Source organism: Empidonax traillii, unplaced genomic scaffold (assembly GCF_003031625.1).
Source record: "Empidonax traillii isolate 1590-97213 ecotype Southwest subspecies unplaced genomic scaffold, ASM303162v1 scaffold650:size632282, whole genome shotgun sequence".
NCBI classification, from domain to species: Eukaryota; Metazoa; Chordata; class Aves; order Passeriformes; family Tyrannidae; genus Empidonax; species Empidonax traillii.
In genome coordinates this window covers 149,354-169,857 of record NW_020955843.1, presented here as the reverse complement: position 1 = coordinate 169,857, position 20,504 = coordinate 149,354, and the positions used below count along the sequence as shown (strand labels likewise).

The following is a 20,504-nucleotide window of genomic DNA, read 5'->3' as shown; positions in this document are numbered from 1 at the left end:
CTTTTCCAGCCTAAACAATTCTGTGATTCATTGTGATTTTGTGTTTCTCAGCCATGTTGTGAACCACAAATTAAGAGCTGGAGTATTCAGTAGAGTTCCATTCCATCCATGATCACACAACACTGAGCAGTGAAATACGAGCACACTAATAAACCCATAAGAATTACTGGACTTTTCCATGGAGTAAAAGATACCCCAGCTTTTTATCACTGTATATATGTTATGCTTTTTTTTTTTTTTTTTTTTTTTTTAGGAGCTTATTTTAATTCAAAGGCACAAAGAAATAAGGTTGCCATGGGAACACTAACTCTTAATTCCGTGATGTGTGCGTGTAACACAACAAGTGTACTATTCCACTAAGCTTGGCTTTTGCATAACATTTTTGGTGCCTTTTCAGAGAAAGAAGCATTTGGTAAACAAGGAAGGGAATGGATGAAAAAAACTGAAAGACAAGAAAGAATTCCGTAGGGCAGATAGAAGTATCTATAAAAAGATATAAAGCTATTGGAAGGAGTCCAGAGCAGGGACACGAAGATGCTGAAGGGCCTGGAGGGGCCACACGAGGAGGGGTTGAGGGCACTTGGTGTGTTCAGCTGGAGCAGAGGAGACTGAGGGGAGACCTCCCTGCAGTTCCAACTGCCTGGGCAGGGGCAGAGGAGGGGCAGGACTGAGCTCTGCTCTGGGGGGAGCAGGGACAGCCCCCAGGGAATGGCTGGAGCTGTGTCAGGGCAGGCTCAGGGGGGATCTCAGGGAAAGGTCCTTCCCCCAGAGGGTGGTTGGCACTGAACAGGCTCCCCAGGGCAGTGGGCACAGCCCCAAGGCTGCCAGAGCTGCAGGAGGGTTGGGATGATCCTCTGGGGCACAGGGGGTGACTCTTGGGGATGGTGCTCTGCAGGGCTGAGGGTTGGACTGGGTGATCCTTGTGGGTCCCTTCCAATTCAGGATATTCTGGGATTCTGTTATCTAAAGTTCCTGAAATAAATAAACAAACCAACAAATAAATAAAAGTACAGAGAAGATCCCTCATTTCTACTTCTTGAAAATTTCCAGTCTGGATGATATTCTAAGCCTATTTCATTAAATGTCTGTGAGCTGAAAATCCCTGTTGCTAATGCTCTTGGCCACTGACTTTCAGGTGTATTAATTGAAAACCTGGAGACAGTGAAGTAATTTTTTACAGCCTTTTACATAACACTGGAAAGAATTAACAGTTCTGCAGCCAGGACAGATAAAACTGTACAACAGTTTGATAAACTGCACCTGTTACGTGCACTTGACCTTCCAGATTTCACTGTGCCATTATCCTTTCTCCCTCTTGCTTTCCCATTCTAGCAGTGTTTGAAAAATTGAACACTCATAAAATATATCTGTCTGAATATATCTGTCTTATTCCATTTTAAATTATACTGGTTTTGTTCATATCTTCTAATACATGTGTTTGAAATCTTTTCAATCACTGTTCCCACCTTGGCTGATCCAGTTATCAAAAAAAAAAAATCTATTTATATGGTATTTAAATAATCTAAATTTTTCAGTAAAATTTTTTATAATATTAATAGGAAATCTGGCCTATCCAGAATATGATTAGACAAGGAATTCATTGCCTACAAATTGTGTTTGCCTGCTCAAATACCTGATCAATACCTGCTCAAAAATCTTTTTACGTACATGATTTCAAATATTTATTATTATTTATTAAGGTTTCTCCTTGCGGTTTTTCAGTAAGATTTTATTCTTTCTTTGAGTCTTGAAGAGCATAGAATGTGATTTTGACAAGTCTCATGTATAGAACAGATACAGATTATAGTCCTTGTGGTTAAACTAGTATAAAATGTTAGTTTTTGGCATTTTCTTAGGGAAACATCAAGGATTTAAAGTATAAGTCTATGAATTTGGACAGCAAGAGACCCTGCTTCCATTTTTCACTCTAGCCTTTAAAAAATAAAATTTGTAGTGATTCCTAATTTGAATTTAATTGCCCAAGATATTATTGGTGCATTGCTTTAGGCATTGCAAGAATAAATACATAAGATAAACATGTTATTGAATTCAATGGACATGGGAAAGGTAAATAATTTTAATTAAATTTATCAACCTCGTCTAGTATGAGCTAACTAGCACTGATATTCAGCTCTGAGTGTGGCATCTGGATCCATGGGTAACTTTGTTTCTGTTTCCCTGGCAAATAAATGGAATCAAAAGTCATTACACCAAATACTAAATTAATAAATAATTTCATTCCTCCTGATTATTTTAAAATACTGTTTCTTCCTTTCATATTCCTGTGCAACTTTGTATGATTTGAAGACCAAATGCAGTATCTGAGTAATGTGGGAGGTAAATGGAGATAAATACACTACAGATACTGCAGCTGGTCATATGGATCGTATGAGGTGCTTCATACAAAGTTATTTGATTATTTATTCAAACTATCCAAATGCTCTCTCTTCTTCTAACCTAAGCATTCTCCATTATTTGTAAATAATGACATTTTAAAACAGACAAGAATATTTGTACTGTTCCCAGTACAGGAACAACTGAGGGTTTATTAAAATTAAGAAAAAATATAAAAGCCACAAAAATAGACTTAGGTATTTTTTTTTTAATTTAGATTATTTATAATTTAAATGTTCACACCAAAAGTTAATTTTTTTAGAAAATATTAATTGAAGTGAAAAATAGGGGTAGGGGAAAAGAGAAAGGATAAAGATAGATTATATATCCTGGTCCAGTGAGAAGCATGGCTCTAGAAATGAAAGACTACCATAGGCACCACGAGTGTTTCTGAAGGACAATTTTCCTTCTTTTTTATTGTTGAATAATAATTTATTACTTGCCAAAATGAGCAGCAGTTTTTACTGGCCTCTTTCACCTCTCTCTCCTTATTTTCTGGTCCTTGTTCTGGGAACAGTTTTAAGGGGCCAGATATAGTTCCTGTTCTCAAGACTTTCAATCCAAAGTCTGTAAATGCCTTACAAGGGCATAAAATAGCTTTTTAAATCTGGAATGCAGATAAATTGTGTCCGATAGAATACAATGTTTTTTCAATACCATATATATATATATAAGTATCTCAGGAGTTTGAATAGTTAACGAGACTGTTTCTCTTGTAGGTAATTCAGATTGTCAGTGCTGTTGACAAGGATGACCCTAAGAATGGGCATTATTTCCTGTACAGCCTCCTTCCTGAAATGGTCAACAATCCAAACTTCACCATCAAGAAAAATGAAGGTAAATATAAAACATATATAATGTGCATCTCAACAGCTTAAATTTTGAATTGTTGTGTTGACTTCCAGTCACTTTACCAGTTTGTCCTTTGGGCAATTACAGTGTAAATAATCTGCTCAGTGGTACCTTGGTTTGTATCTCTTAAGCTATTTCCAATAACTTTACAGTAGATAAGAAGAAAGTAAAATGGATACAGAATTTAGATCCAGAAGACAGCTCACTGGCTTAAATAAAATGAAAGGATGGATTTACTGCCTGCATTATTTCTATTAATTCGAAATTGCAGAGATCTGCTGTAAGATGAAAATCTGAAACTGTGATGATAAATAAATGTTGATCCCTGCATTGAGCGGTTACAGACGGGAACATAAAATTAAATATCTACTAAACCTCCCAGGGGAAGCACCTTTTCAGCCTGTTTGTTGTGTGTATGAAGGTTCCAAAGTATTTTGGTGGGGAACTTTTACTGGAAAGAGAAATCTGCTGGGTCAGCAGAGCCCCCAAGGGCACTTTGTGTCGCTGTGCTTTGGAGCACTTCTGGAAGGGCAAAATGTCATTTTGTAGTGCTATGGAAGGGGACTTTCATGCGTGATGGAAAGAAAAGACCCATTTAATACTGTTGAGCCATAAATTTATACTGATCCTTCTCTTTGGCACAGAGATATGTTTGAAGGTCATGTGAGAAAGAGCTAGGATTGATCCCAAGAATGCTATAAATAGTGCTTTATGTATTTGTACTGACTGGAATATTCAGCAAAGTTTTTTTTTTTGTTGTTGTTATGTAGTTGTTTGTTGTTTTTTTTAATGAAACAAACCCTGCCAGGAATTTCAGTCAAATTCAGTCCCTTATTTTTCTTATTTGAAATTATTAGAAAGGAAATCCCTATTTAGCTTGTTACTAATATGAAGATATATGTGTGAGCTGTATGTGCAGGAGCGTAAAAGTAATACATGAAATATCAAATAAGGACACAGTACTGTTTTCACTTCTTGTTCTATCTGTTCCAACCAAGAAGCATGATGGCACTGTTTTGTTAAATAACATTATAGGAACCTAAATTCTTAAATCTGCTTGAATGTATCCTGTATTTTTCTTTTCTTTAGATATTTTTTTTTCTCTTGCAGCATTCACAAAGTGTGTCTGTAGTTATATCTGTACTTTCATGTAGGAAATGAGTGTATGTTTTCTGCACTTACAGGAGAAGATAAAACAAACCTCTTCAAAAATGCATTTCATAATCATCAGTGGTGTAACACAAATTGAATTAAGCATCCTGAATGTGAGGTGGTTTGCTTGGCACAGCATGACAAAGTAAAAAAGATCTCAGCATTTCTCTTCATGTTTAAATACTGAGCTCATGTTGCTAATTACCCTTGTCCTTCCAATCTGTTACCCATTTAAGACCCACTCTTACTCCTTGTCACAGGCAGTGGCAAAATGAGTCCTGATCCAGGTGAGAGTGAGGGAGCTGCCTTTATAACAAGGTTTAGAGAACCAAGCCCAGTTTTGTTACAGCATTGCCACTCAGTTTTACACAGTTTTTAATGTGTTTGAATCAGTTAAATGTGAAAATCCTCTTAAAACAACCAACCGAAATCTCTTGAAATTAAAAATCCGCTTGAAGAGACTTTTCTGATTTAATCCTTTGGTATCCAATAATAAAATTCCAGCTAGGCATGCCATCCTTGTCTATCAAGATTGCTCAGCCAGGGGTGCAGTGCATGGTTGATGTCAGGACACGATCTCCTACAGGAAGCAGATATTCCTGTCGGAGCCAAAATCAGGCTATTATTTGGTTGAGGTGAGTTTTCATGTCCTTTAAACGTCATAAATCTTCAGCCAGTCTTCATTTCGTTTTGCCTCTTCACCAGTGAACTTGACCATGACTTTGTCCTGCACATATCTGCTAGATAAGCATGAGTGGTTATTCTTGCTGAAAAAACTACAATCTGCCTAAACTAACCGAATTCACAAGGCAAATTTCTCCTTTCTTTGTATTCCTGAGTGTCTGGGCTGCCCAAAAGCCAGGCTAGGGTGGTTTGTGAGAAGCTCTGTAGGGAAATGCCTGTAACAAGCACTAATCTCATTTCTGGAGATCAGGTTGGTGCACAACACACCAAAGCTTGGAACAGAAAAGCATTTCCTCACCCTGGTGATCAAAGTCCTTGACATCTTCCTGACTGTGTCCTCAGCCTCAACTTCCTCCTGCAGCTTTGGCCCTGCCAAACCCTCCAAGGCAGCAGAGACTGAGGTGGTGGCTGCTGCAGAAATGCTGTCCTCCTGTGGATGTCATACAGGGATTGCATTTTCTCAGGAAGCCTCCTCTAGAAACCCAGTCTTTTACCTGCTGGAACCAACAATTTATTTTCTTTATTTAAATCATTTTTAATCGCTTGCCCTTCCCCAAAGTTCTCTCAAGGGCGGAGAGAAACAAAGATACCCCTCCTCAAGAGCATCTGTGAAATGGCATTGCCCTTTTGGGTCCTTGTTTTGTGCTTTAGGTAACTTTGGCATTTGGCCCTCACTCCTCCACCACATAATGACATCATTTAATCTGGTGGCATTAGTATGCAGACAGTGCAGCTTGGCATCTGCCAGGAGCACAAAGCTGCAACGTTCTCTCTCTGTCCCTTATGCTAAAGAATATATAAGATGCCTGTGGAATTTTGTCTTGCTGTATGGAACAGAAGCACAGCCATTAATCAGTTTAGTTTGTTGCACGTGGGCTAATTCTGTTGTTTGAAACTTTCCAGATTGCCCTGAGGAAAGTTCGCTTGATCCTTCAGTAATTAACTTACACTGCAAATATTATGATTGGTCACCATAAATATGTCTGACTGAGTGACACAACAAGTATATTCATCAGAAAACACAAATACCCCTCACTTCTCCTAAGATTATCTTATGTTTTATAGAAGTTATCCTGTGCTCGCAGCAGGATGTAGTTCCATATATACAATCCTTTCTGTAGACAAGATGCCTGAAACTATAGAGACTTTCTGATGTAAATAATGTTAAAAATGCTAATTTAAATGCCATCATGCATCTCTTAGCAATCTTTATTTTTCATGTCTCCTGATCCATTCTCTGTGTTCTTTCCTGAGCTCAGGTGGCTCATGGTGGGCAGTTTTTGTGGATTTTGTGCCTTGAGTTCATGGGCAGTGAGTGATAATCTGAAGTAAAGCAATGCTGCTCTCTCAAACTGCAGTGCAAGGAACACTGATCACTGAGACTGCCAGGTGCACAAACCTTTATCCCCTCACCAGAGAAATCATAAAATTATACAACAGAAATATAAGAATTTATTGCAACATGAAAATCATGCAATGTTTCCTGGGGACTGAACCTGTGACTGTGACAACAAATCCCTGAGTGCACAAACTCCTACAAACTGACTGGCCACTTTACTTTTCATGTGTCTTTCTGGGTTTGTGCAGAGGAGCAGAAATGGGGGAAAAAAGGGAAAATATATATTTTGTGTAGTGTTTCTGACAAAACAGAAAAGCCTAAAACTTCAGCTGAAAATATCTGATGTTTAGACAAGTGTTGTTACACTCCAGCAATGTGTCATAGACTGACTGGAATTAACCCTTCCAAAAAACTGTAGCATCACAATAAATGACAAAAAGCTGACAGGTATTTAGACAGCTGATGGGGATTTTATACTGTCATGGCATCAGCAAACCGAAATGAGACCTCTGGAAATGGCATTAGCATTTGTTGACAGTCTTTTTTTTTTCAGGTGAGTGGTCTTCACAGAGCAACCTAAAATCTAATGCCAGTACAGGGATCATCTCCTGCATCCCAAAAAATACCCTCACAGCAGTACCAGTTTTCAGCATTGAATTCTTAAGGTTCCCATAGATTGTTCAAGTGAGAACAGAATTCTGTGATAAATGCATTTTCACACATGCAAGCATTTTGATAGGCTGCCAATGCAATTTTTGCTTTCAAAAACTGGCAAATACATCTTTGCCATAAAGAGACCTAAAGTTTTCCCCACAAGACATTTCCATTGCCATTCCATTTCTCTGATGGCAGGTTCTGTTTCCTGATGGAATAAACCCCCAGTCAAATGTTCCACACTGCCTTTGGATGCAGTAATACCTCTGAGAGAAGAAATGGTGCATCTCTTCTGTATAAACGGGATATTCCACATCTCTTACCAGGGCAGAAGCAGTCACAGGTTTTCCTGGACCATGGGCAGGGATTACTTTTGGGTTAGGAATCTTAGTGGCATGAGCTTATATTCCTGCAGAAGTCCAGTAGCCTGATTTGTCTCGTAATAGGCTGATAAGAAATAATCAGCTTCCCTTCTCCCCAAAAATATTCATCAAAATGTCCATCTGGTGAGTTGAGTTCTGAATTTGGTCCAAATCGATTTCTGTTGGTTCTCTATGACAAACTTCATGTTCATTCTCAGCCATTCTCAGTCTTTTGTACCTGTGACACCTATAATGGCTCCAGGAGTGTTCATGTTTAAATGACCATTTCTTTTGTTCTTTCCATGCAATAAGGTAAATCTGTCACTTTTGGCCTCCTTGTGCTGCCTCAGAAGTGTAGGCAGGGAGTGTGTAAGGTATTTAGTAGCCTGATATAATCACTTCAATCACTTTCTTTGTGTACTATTTTTCATTTTAAAATATTTTCTGTTTCTCATTGCCTCTTTACCATTAATAAACAAATATTTCTGAACTACTTCACAATAGCTGGAGAAGCCAATTACATGCCAGCTCTCTTTTAGATATCCCAAATAACAAAAGCAAATTATCAACCTTTTTCTTTTTTTTTTCTTTTTTTTTTTTTTTTTTTTTTTTTTTTTTTTTTTTTTTTTTTTTTTTTTTTTTTTTTTTTTTTTTTTTTTTTTTTTTTTTTTTTATAGTACTTCTGTATCATTGTGGTTTTAACAGTAAACCTAGATTTTGCCCACACCTTTTTTTTCCCTGAAAATATTTTTAGCAGCATCTGTCAAATACACACCTGGAGGGCGAGTCTTTTGTTCCCACCAGAGTAACTCTTGTGTGTTCAGATGAGTCTTTCCCTGAATCAGTCTCTTTTGGCATTTCTGATTAGGTCTCTCTGCCATTGTCTCAGCTGCCAGCTAAAGCTCCTTCTGTGTTTTTGATTGACTTTTCTCTCCAAATATATTCCTCAGACAGCTCAGGGGTGGCACTGCTGTTTCACTGCCCTCCTGCCACTTTGCCCAGTTTCAAGGTTAACCCGCTGACCTCAGGTACAAATTGCCTTTGCAAGGGCATCATCAAACCCGTCATTTCTTGATGGAAGCACAATGAGCATCCAGAAGAGCAGCACCCATGGATATGAGCAGCCCATCCTCGCACATTTTTGCAGTTTCATGCAATTTTTCAAGAGCCTTGGGAAACTTTTGTGGCCCAGCTGCCACATGCCAGAGGGGCTTTCACAATGGCACTTCTCGAGGGAAAGCACATGTTTATATATTTCTAATGTGCTTAATTATCACCCTCATTTCTTTTAGTCTCAGTAATTAAACTTTCAAAGGACAACTCTAAAACCTAGTTAGTGGTTTTCTTGAAAAGTGAAATTAACTGATGTGCTCAAGGATGTGTCTGGCATCTTATAAATAAATATTTTTCTCTCCTGTCTTGTCAGTAGTAGTGGTATGGAATAACATCTAGAAGATGTAAAGGAATGTGCTGCATAATCAAGGAAACAGCATTGATCAACATCTCTCTTTACAGACATAGTTTTATCACCAGAAATCACAAGGAATACTCGCATAACAAGGTGCAATCAGTGTGAAAGGGGTAGAGTTAAAAATAATAAATATTCCAATGTATTAAAAAATAAAAAAAACACAAGCTAACCCTTAATCTGGCACTTCTGTGTCAGTATCTGCCATCCACAGGCACATATCATCTTCCTCCAGAGGTGTTCATAGTGTGAAAAATGTATTATAAATATCATACCATCAATCTTTTTCTCAGCGTGGCATTTAAACTGGAATTGTTTAAATAGCAAAGTTCAACATTTTTATGACCTGTGCATGCCAGAAGAACCTCAGTTTATTGATTTTTTAAATGAATGATAGAGTTAATAATGAAATTGCTAATTTAAAATTGTTGAAATATTTCCTTTTTAGTGTGATTGAAAGGTTTTGTTCAGGAAGTCATTTTTTGCTTATATTGGAAATTGTAAGTTATAAAAATTAGAAAAAAGCATAAAGATGTTGATATTTTTCTGGGTAGGAAGGTCTAACTATTATCAAATGATGTGATAGTTAAGGTAGATAAACTCCATGAAACGTTGTGGTTCTGTGGATTTAGACTATTCAGGAAAACACTGATTCCAACTTCCTGATTAATATTCAAAAAGGGTTGTTGAGCCAGTGCAAATACTTTTGCTGGAGCCAGTGGTTGTGTCTTGGGTGGTAAGTGTCAAGTCCTTGAAATAATTCATTTTTATAACAGAGGAAATGCAGTTCCTTATTTATTGTACTCAAGTTCCTCCATCCTTGGTCCTCAGACAATTCACCTGATTGAAACTGCTTTGGATCAGAAACTCTGTTAGATCTTCCTCTGTAAGAAAAGTAATCAATTTTCTCATTTACATACCTGACAATTCTAAGATGTAATGCCATCCTGTGAAATAATAGACTGTGTCTAAAGACTCAAAAAGAGGAGCCCTTTCTGCCAGTGACAAAGTGCTAAAGCTACGTGAGGTGGAAATTGGTGCTATAGATCTTCAGACTATTCTCAAATTCCAGAAGACTGGCAGAATTTCAAGTTAATGACAGTATCACCAAGGGACCCAATACATTCCAGCAGCGCTCAGAAGTTCTGCCTTGGCAGGCACCGAATGCATTTCCATTTTCACTGTATGAGTTCACATTGCAGTTGGGGTGATATATCTGATTCCTCTCTGCTATTCCTAGCAAGGTTACACTTTTCCGTGGTACAGTAGTGTCAGTCCTGTCTCGTCTGAGAATGCTGGTGAAAATATTCTCAGTATATATCTTTCTGCTGATAACTTTCTGCCTCCTTTCCCCCTTCTTTCTTGACTCTCATCACTGTGGACTCTGTTCTGTTATTCCCCAGCGTTCTGTTTTGCCTTGATGTTGAATATCAACTGAGTGTGATTTGAAACAACTTCCCTGGCAGAGGAGGATGTGCTGTTGTTTTCTGAAGTGATTACATTCACATAGATGGAAAGCCAGCATTTTTCCACTCCTGTGTGCCACTTCCTTCACTGACACCTGCTTCTGCTGTCTTCCTCATCTATCTTCTTGCATGCAGATCACTGCTCTTTCTGGATTCCTTTCTAATTGGAACCACAAAACAGGTGAAGATTAAGTGCAGTTCCTCTGCAAACAGACTTTTTAGCCCTATCTGGATGATTTACACCTTCTTACAATGGTTCTGTGCTTTTCACTGCTTGGATAGGCTAAAGAGGCGAGTCCTTCTTGGTGCACAAAGCTGCTCTAGCTGCAGCAAAAAGCCAGAATCAACTCTTGGAAGGCTGACTCAGCTGCCACACTCCTCCACACTGTGACCACTCTGTCTGTTCTGTCCATCTGAAACCTTATTCACTCCTCTCCTGTATTCAGGATGCAGGACTCCAGACAGATTCCCTCCCTCCTCCGCCCTAAGCCAGATGTGATCCATCAAGTCTCCACTCGACTGGACAGGCCAACCTGATGAATGAACCAGCAAGGAGGGGGCCATCTGGTAAGCTCACTGTCCTCTTCCAGGCATCTCCAGGCTCTTCCTCAGCTCTGCTGTGCTCCCCCAGCACGTCTGTAGTTCCTGTGCTTTAGTAGCTCCAAAGTGTTTCTCTGGGAGCACCTCTGCTCCAAATGCTCTTTAACCTTTCCCTCCAGTTTTAGTTTAGCTCTGGGGTGACAACTCCTTCCCGAGCCTCCCACATGCAAACTTTCAGACAGGAGAGTTGTGTATGCACAGTGGAAAATAAGACTCATTTCCACAGCATCCCATCCTTTCACAAAAGCGCCTTTTTTCGGTCCTTCCAATCAACCACAATTACACAGTTATTCCAGAGCGTTAATGTAAACATGACCCAGCCCAAAACACCATCAGATGTGAGTGATGAAACTCAGGATAACCCCCTATACATGCAGCCTGCCGTTGTGCATACATGACCAAAGAGCCTGTTACTTCCCTCGTTCTTAATTTATTATTTGTGCTGCTGGCAACGTAACGTTGCCAAGGCGTCAATTATGTTTCATTTTATAAATCAAACTAATTGAGATCCAGATGCAATCTGAGTGAAAAAGATCTGAGGTCAGTGTTGTGCACCATATGCATGATAGTGCTTACTCATGATGAGGGAATGGATTGGACAGCTGTGAATTCTCCTGCTGTAGGAGTTTCATCAAGCTCAGCAGTGGAACGTACTCAGTTCTCCTTTTCCAGTTTATTTCATTAATTTCACAATAAAACTGAAGAAAAGTGAGCAAGGCTGCCATGACTTTAAAAGCCTGAGTAAGGGATAAAAGGTTATGAAAACAAATCAGAAGAGGAAAATAATCTGGTCAGCAAATTAGCATGAAAATCTATCTATTTTTGTAATAATATCGAACATGGGTGAAAGAAATAGCAGAGAAGAACAAATTGAATCTTAGTGTGACTTAATTTCAGAAACATAATGGGAAAAATAGACATTAAATCAGAGTCTCAAAAGTGAACTGCTTAGCAGGCAGAAAGGTGTTGTTCTTAATGAGTACAAAACTTCCTTTTAATGTTCCAAGGCTCCCTAAGTGCTCTAAAAACATAACTCCTTGAAAACCAGCAGCACCCATGATTATTATATTCTAGGACCTTAAAAGTATTATGTAACTGTATTTACAGCTAACTGAGTACATAATATTTGGAGACAAATTTCCTGATTTTTAATCGACTAACTTCTGAAAGTATCTTAGGAGATTTCTGTCAAAGTACTACTTCTGTCTGGATGGGTGCATCTAATTCCTCCATGTTTTCTGTTAGTTGGAGTGTTCATGGACAATGCCCTGTGTAAATGGATTTAATTCACTGAGGAGGAGGAATGATCTCCTAGGGCTGAAGGTTCTGGGAGGGCCTCTGCCCCATCGCCACCTCAATATATTTATTATCTGACAGAGTCATGCTGTATATAAGAAGCCCATTTCTGTTTTCACCTCATTGTTAGGTTTGGTTTTGCTTTGAATATTTGTACTTTCTCCCTAAATACCTAATTAGTAAATATGGCACAGGGTTATTTTTCTTTCTTTTTTTTTTTTTTTCTACACCTTGTAATTTTATTGGTTTCTCTCATTATGGAATATTTGTTTGTTTTGTCTAATCCTAAATACAGACTGTTGAAGGAGAATAACAATTAACTGATTAGTTGCTGTAATTGTACTTTTGTCAATTAATGAGAAACTAGATAGAAGTCTCATTTTAAACTTTCAGTCTTAGCAAAAATTAAAAGAACACCAACACTATTCTACTAGAGGAAAAATCTAAACAAGCTAAAAATGAAAACAGTTTATGCGGGAATCATCCCATATTAACTGTTAATTTTTCCTTTGATTATTAAAAGTCTCCTTTTGCCGTTATATCAGACCATTTGCACGTGGTTCCTCCATTAAAATAGAAGGTATTAATTTTTCACACTTAGCCTCAAGGCTTATCTGATTAACTATTACACAACTGACATTATAATGTGAATTAAAAAGACTAAGATCATGTTCCAATTTGCATCTTGTTTTGAACCGAATCCACAAGTGGTGTGCACGTTACTATTGGAACCACAGTCCCTCTTCCTACGAGGTGACTGTTGCATTGACTGGGATGTGAACTCTGTGTCTCTGCATTCCCCTGAACGTCTCTGCTGTGGTCACACTTATTCCAGACCCTTTTATTTCCTCCTTACTCTTTTTGAGGAGGTGACTGTTCAAGAATGGGCTGTATTTCTCTGTCAGAGCAAATATAACAGTGACACCTTGAAGGAAAGATGAAATTTTTAGATGACTTTTACCAGAGCTTCTCACGTCAACCTTTAGAGAACAAGGGAGAGAAAGCTCTTACTCGGTTGGTCTGGGGGTTATTTTTCACCACTGAGGTTATTTTCCCATCAGCTCCTGATTTTGTAATTCCTACGGGTGACCTCCTTGTAAAATATGTCACTTTGTTAGTCTTCATTTAATTCTATCTAATTAGGATGTATTTTATCTGGCAAGCATCCAGTAATTAGTGATATATTTATGTAATTATTAGCATGTAATATTTATATAATAAATATGCCTAGAAGGCAATCCATTCAGAGGGCAGAAAAGAGGGAGAGTACATGATTTCACTGAACGCAGAGATCTTACATTTGGAGCCAAAAGCAGAAAATAAATGAAAGGCATAAGTTGACCTGTCTAGTCTGGGGAGAGAGTTTGCATATCCTCAAATGATAGGATGTGCACACTTGGTAATCAGGGCTGATTAGAGAGGGAGTGAAGATGGGCCCCTGTTTGAAGTGAGATAATAAGCCAGCTTGTTAGGGAGAGATAAATAGAACTTGAAGAAAAGGACCAGATGTCTGCTTGATGGCGTTGAAGAGGAAGAGCTGGTGGGGTCCTGCGAAGGTAACGTGGATGGATGTGGAGCCAGATTGCAGGGAATCAGTAAAGCAGTGGTAGCTGTCTGCCTGTATTGGGACAGCAGAGTCAGATCACCCCAGCCTGGCCTAACTGTGGGTTTATCAAGTAAACCTCACTTTTGCTATAGGCTGAGGACTGTGTACATCCTGGAGCAGTAACTGTAACACCACAGTTTTCTGGCTTGTTTCACACATCTGATTCTATAATAAGAGATAAATCAGGAATAAAGCCCTCTCTGCGGAATTATAATGTCAGTTGTGTTCGCCATTGAAGTCATAAACCTTAAAAGGAGCATCACCAGTAATCACTGAATGCTGATGAAAATACTCTGTTGTGCTCTGTCTGAGAATGTTGGACCATGTTGAACAAAATTTTTTCTTCTCTTTAATTTTTGTTACGTGATAAATGACAAAAAAGTTTCTCATTGCTTTTGGAAAAAACGCATAAAACCTTTCGGGGTTGTTTGTGTTTTGTTAGGAAACGTTCATTCAGTCTAACCTAAACTTGAAGCTAAAAATCTAGGTTATAGGAAATAATAAAAAATAAAATAGCACTGTTTCATGTAGCCTCTTTGAACTTGTCACTCCCTAACCTTGCTTAGCTCTGTCATGCCACTTTCTATAACGTTTTCATCCATTATATATGACCCTGCTGTAAACTGCACAGTGTTCCCCCCAACAAAGACTGAGACCTTGTGATCTCAGAGCACTCTCCAGGAGTGATGGCTTTTTGATTGAGGAATTGGTCTGGAGTTCAGAACAGTTTTGTAGAGCTGGGTTATGGGTTTCCTGCATGAATTTGGACAAGTCATTTAATCACTGTGCCTGTCAATGTGCCATGCAAACACTGCAGAGCCATCAGCAGTTCCCTGGGGACTGGGAAAGACTGAGGGTTTCAAGAGGGATTTAAGGGGTCTCTTTGGATTCTTCTGAAACTCCTGTTAGAAAACATGTAGAAGTTGTTTGTCAGCTCATGGCAGGAAATGTGGAACCCACTCTAATAGCAGCTCTAGCGAAGGCATTGCTGTATCTTTGATACGAGCTGCAATATTAAATACTGAGGAAAGTAGTTTAGACTGAATTCTACATCATTTATCTCCTTCTATATCATCCTTATCTATCCCACATTGTTACATCTTCTGTCTTTGTAGTAATATTTTCTATTTTTAAATAAGGAAAAAAATCATACCAAATCAACCTTCTCTTTATTTGTGCTTTTCTTCTGCGAACATGCAACATCAAAAGATGTAGTTGCTTTAAACTTTATAGACTTCTGTGCAGTCTATCTAGCAGAACCAGTTGCTTCAAAACTTTGTATGTAGAAGTAGTTTTGTCTTGGCTAAAACTGTTTTACTTAAATATTTTTTTTTTTCTTCCAGTAAGAAAATGTAATTTTTTCAAAGTATCTGTTGGGTTGTTTTTTTGTTTTTTTTTTTTTTTGTTCACCTTTTTGACTATATGTGTTTTCTCTTCACGACCATGGAATTATTTTTGGCATATTGAGATGTATTTCCTTTGCCAATAAGAGTTGCCATCTCTTGTAATACTTTTACATGATCCTGCTTTGTATTTTTATTGCAGCTTCAGCCTGCACATTTCACTTGTACTTTATCAGTCTTCATCACAAATGGGAAGACAACAAGGAACCATTTCACTGTGATCTGCAAGGTGTTCCCTTAGCACACAGATGCATTATATATTTATACCTCATAACTTCTCTGATTGGCACAAAGAATGAATGTCTTTTGTTTTGTGGCAGTTATATTCCAATAGTGAGTAACAGATGCTTTACCCTTTGTAGAACCTCCATCCTTGGAGACTTTCAAAAGCCACCTGGACAAGGTCCTGGGCTTGAGCAGGAGGTGGACCAGATGACCTCCAGAGGTCCCTTCCAACCTCAGTCATTCCATGATTCAGTGAGAACCCTAAAGCACCTCATGAGCTGATGCTGCAGTTGGCAGATATTTACAGTATCAGCACTGACTTTGCAATATCTCTACAGTGTTGAGGCAGAATTCAAATGTTGACCTCTTTCCCTGGCTCCTTCTTGCTTCCAAGTTATGTCTTGTGTCACACAATGGATACAGTAAAATTAGAGTCTTGCAGTAAGTCCCAGTCTTGAAATCTAAATTCAGGTGTGTGTGTGTGTGCCTGCCTTGATTCTCTCAGTGATACAACTGCATATCCTGCTTTGGAACTTCTGGCTATGCCAGGTTTTCTCCATGTAATGTTTGCATGCTGTGCAGAAACGTTCCCACGAGTATCTGGAATGTTCCATTTGAAAACTTTGTACCATCTATTCCAACCTATAGATGGGTAATTGTGGGGGTTTTTTTTCACTTACTGCAATTCCTTCTCTGGATGCCTTTTGCTCTTCCCTGCATTTCAAATGGCCATTAGTCTTCACCATAGGAGACACATCCTCAGTGAGAGGTGTTCATATGAGACATTATGTGTATACTTTGGGTGTAAGACAGAGGTATAAATTACTGCCATTAATGGCCTGATGATAACAAATTGTTATTGTTATACGTAATCTGCATATCAGAATGTCTTCCAAAAGTCATTATCATGCTGCCTGTGTGCCCAGGGGCAATGTTATACCATAGCATTTCAGTCTTTCAAATTACAAAAAGCTAATATAACTCCTGATGACATTTACAAAAATGTATAATGGCACTTCTTTCAGTTCTCTCACAGAAATTATTCTCAGTGAAGTTAAAGGGAGTTCTGCACATATAAGAGTTGCTGGATCTGGCACTTTTTTAAAATCAAAGCCATGTTGGGTTTTTTTGTTGTTTTTTTTTTTTTTTTTCTTCAGTGACACCAGCTCAAGAAAATGTTAAAATTGTTTTTAATTTGTTTTCAGACTTAAAATGCCCCAACCAATGTAAGTCATATTTAACTTTCAATATTCTTTGGCAGAGAGGACACATTCTAAATTTCCTCTCATAGTAAGTTGTTATGTCAGAGTTATAAAGCTCTGAAAATTGGCATTTTGTAATGGAAGTGCTGACAAGACCTTTATTACACCAGTACAAATAGGCAGCATTCCAATAAATGCTGGTTGCTGTTTTTATAGGCTGGTGGTTGCTTTCTGCCACTGTATTTCAAAGTGAGCATTATGACAAAAGTAAACAGCATAATAGAAATGCACTAGTATGGCTTGAATTTGGCTCTTACTGTCATAACAAAACTTTAATATGGCTGAGAGGTCTGATTCCAGATTTAAGTTTAAGGTCTGGTGGTATGACCTACTGGTAAATTGTTTTAAAATTTTACTGTGGGCATGAATTTGTTCCGTAGACTACTGGAATGGAAAAGACATTTATCATGGCAAGGGAAAGTGGTTGTTTTTAAGTCACTTAAAGGCCAAGAACACATCACATTTAAAACCCAAAAGGCTCCTACTTAAGTTTTATGTTTCTTACTGTGACATTCACAGTTTACATTCCAGAAAGGAAGATTCACTTCAGACATCTCTGATTGTCTTCATAGTCATGAAGACTCTGAACTTTTCCAGACCCTGGAACTAAGTAATTGAATTAAGAATTGGAGGATGTGTGTGAAGTGGGGAAGGTGAAGAACATGGGATGGAATTCTTGGAATTTTTCCATCACCTACCAAAAGGAGTATGAATTTCACTGAATTTGATAGAGATGTAGCTTTACACGTAAGAGAACCCTGAATCAGTGTGATGTGTAAAGCTGTACATCTCTCAGTGACCTAAGGGCCTTAGGCATCTGTCTGTCATCAGCTTCACCTCCCACACTGCATTTGTGAGTACACATTCCTAGAAAGAGTAAGAATCCATTATCCCTCAAGAGAAAAGCAGATGGCAAAGCCTCGGGGTATTTTGGTTTTCTTAGTTATCTTTGCAGCATTTCTGTTGGAATCTGGTAATACAGTACTGGAAAGTTCTTGGTTCAAATGCAAAATATAGCCATTATTTTATCAAAGCACTGTAAAACACAGTATTACTTTCTGAAACTTTTTGGTTGAAATAACAAGAGAATAGAATTAACTAGAATATGTAGATTTCAAAAATGATCCATCAGTCTATGCAAATTGCTGTGTTAATAATGTATTTTTAATGCTGAGCACATTTGACAGCCATTTCATCTCTCTTTCTAAACCAGAGCTTGGCAACCTGCATTAATTCTTACACTTTACAGATGTAACATTCAATGCACATGCCATGTAGTGATGTGATCCGAATAAAGTAAAGCATGTCAAAGCAATGGGATTATTAGTAAACAAGTTTGTGACTGGCTTGTTGAATACAGGAGAGAAAAATGAGAGGCAAAAGCCATCGCTGTTTTAGCATATCTTACATCTTCCCTGGGCTGCATTTTGCTGCAGATTATGGGAGTGTCAATCAGAAGGGGCACCAGGGGTTTAGAACAGATGACTGGGCGTGGCAGAGTGGGTGACACTCAGTCAGGTGTGTTGGGTGCAGTTCAGCGTGGGAACTGTGGGGCTTAAACACACCCAGAGCCCAAAGGTCCCTGGTTTGACTTGTCATATATGTCTGTAAATTAAAAAAGAGGGAGAGGTACCATGTCCTAATTATTTCTCTACCCCGTTAACAGTAAAACCAGTATTATTTCAGACTCAACCCTTGCTTCTACATCATTATTTCTTCAGCAGGGATTTTCTGTCCTTTCTTCAATGAGTTAAAAAGCCCAGGTACAGAATACAAGAGTTGCTGCTAGACTGCAAGTGACCATATAGTTATGTTTGATTATAGCTCTGCAGGCCTAAAGGTCAAAGGAAAGTTTTAGAATACTTAAGAGACAATTATCTAAAGTTCAGACTTTTCTAAAGGAATAGAACTAGAAATTATACAGACTATTATCTAAAGTTCAGATTTTTCAAAGGAAAAAGGTAGGAGGAAATGCTCATTCATCATCACTTTGCTGTTAATTTGTCTGGCTTTTTTTTTTTTTTTAAACTTCTGTCAAGAATTTATTTACTACAAGTTCTGTATCACACAGTAGTACTAACATAATTATTCCCCTTTCCAAGAAATTTGAACATATGAGAATGATGTATACATGATTAAATATTACTTTGCTCATGATTCAAAATTCCCAACAGTGCTTTTTATTTCTGCAAAGAAATACATGGAAATATGTTTATGTTTTTCTATTCATTAGTTGATTCAGCCTTTCAATTCTGGCATAAGCTATTATTATTTAGGCCAACTGGTAAAGAGAAAAAAAAATAATCAAAGATACAAAATATGTGATATACTCCAATTATTCTTCTACCAATTCATTTTCTCCCATGAAATATTTTTTTTCCTGTGTTCTTTTTGTTGTTTTAAGGGATTACAGAAAGTCCAGGTCCCTAGGGAAAAAAAAAAATAATTGAAAAGTATAATTTATCATAGGAATGTTTTGTGAGGGGCCATTAAGGATGCCAGTATGACATGCAACTTGTTATGGTGCAGGAGAGACAGTTTGATCAGTCAGCTGAATTTTTATAGCAGAAAAACTTTTTTTCTTTTGAACCTGATGTCTGCTATCAAATTTGATAGCAGTCATCAATCTGCTTTTTTGAAGACATCACAATTTTTTGACATTCATGAAAAGCAGGTCAGTTTGAAATACCTGTGAATGCTTCAGTGCCCATATGGTTTGGCCATCATAAATCAGAAAAATAAACTATAAAAATGGCCTCTTTTTATTTTCAGATTATTTTGTAAGCCTTGGACTTGAACAGAACATTTATGCCATTACCATACAGATTAGACAAAGGGTCATTTATCATGTAAACTGCTGTTCAACACGATTTTGTTTGGGACAGTCATCAAGGAAGGCCTAACACACATGTAAAATATTACACATGACACACATGTATTTATATTAACATACATACATATATAATTTCCCATAAAACATATATGTAATTTCTCATAAAACATATTTGATGTGCACAAATGCACCAGGTTTAATCATGAAACAAAATTGTAACGCTGATGAACAAATAGATTATTTTTTTCAGCTCCTAAAGACTGACAACTTCATAACATACAAATTCACAATTGTTCCCTTTTAATCAAGTATTCCTTTAAAGAGTGTTTCAGCCCAAGGCAGAAATGAAAAAAAAATACTGCCTTAAATGGGTGTTTCTCATAAAGCATTTTGACAGCATTCTTTTGGAAGCAGGAAACTGATGCTTCCAACTTGTACTAAAGTGGAGCCTGAAACAGTTTGCCTTCACAAGGGGAACATGGATGAGGGTTTGTTTTGAGTTGCCACTCCTGGTCCTCGTGGTGGAAGAGAAATGAGCTCATGGTTATTTTTTCCCAGGGATTTTGTAATTATGAAAATTTAAAAAAAAAAAAAAAAAGAGATTTCAAAACAGTTGAGTTGACAAAGATGTCACATCCAAGACTTAAGGGTAGTGGCCTGTTGGGGCTGAATTAATTTTGTTTGGTTCTGCAGCACAATCCTATGAATATAGCTATGTGTTATTTGTAAATCTTTTCATGAGAAAATATGAAAAAGAATAACGATTAGGGTATGGTTTGGCTTAGAGCTGATGGAGTGCATAAGAGAGACTTTTTGAGAGATCTCTATATTTTCACAACTTGATTGATTCCCAGAATCTAAAATGCGGATTGGAATCTTCTCTATATTCCACTATTTCTCTGTCATTA

General features: G+C 37.8%; 1 protein-coding gene across 3 annotated transcripts in view; it reads left to right on the top strand.

Annotated features, from left to right (window-relative positions):
* Nucleotides 1–20,504, top strand: part of CDH8 (cadherin 8) — a 154,144-nt gene that overhangs the window by 124,101 nt on the left and 9,539 nt on the right. For all 3 annotated transcript variants that reach the window (XM_027899211.1, XM_027899210.1, XM_027899213.1), the window contains one exon: nt 3,114–3,231. In XM_027899211.1, the coding sequence (XP_027755012.1) occupies nt 3,114–3,231 (118 nt within the window). The remainder of the gene's footprint in view (nt 1–3,113; nt 3,232–20,504) is intronic.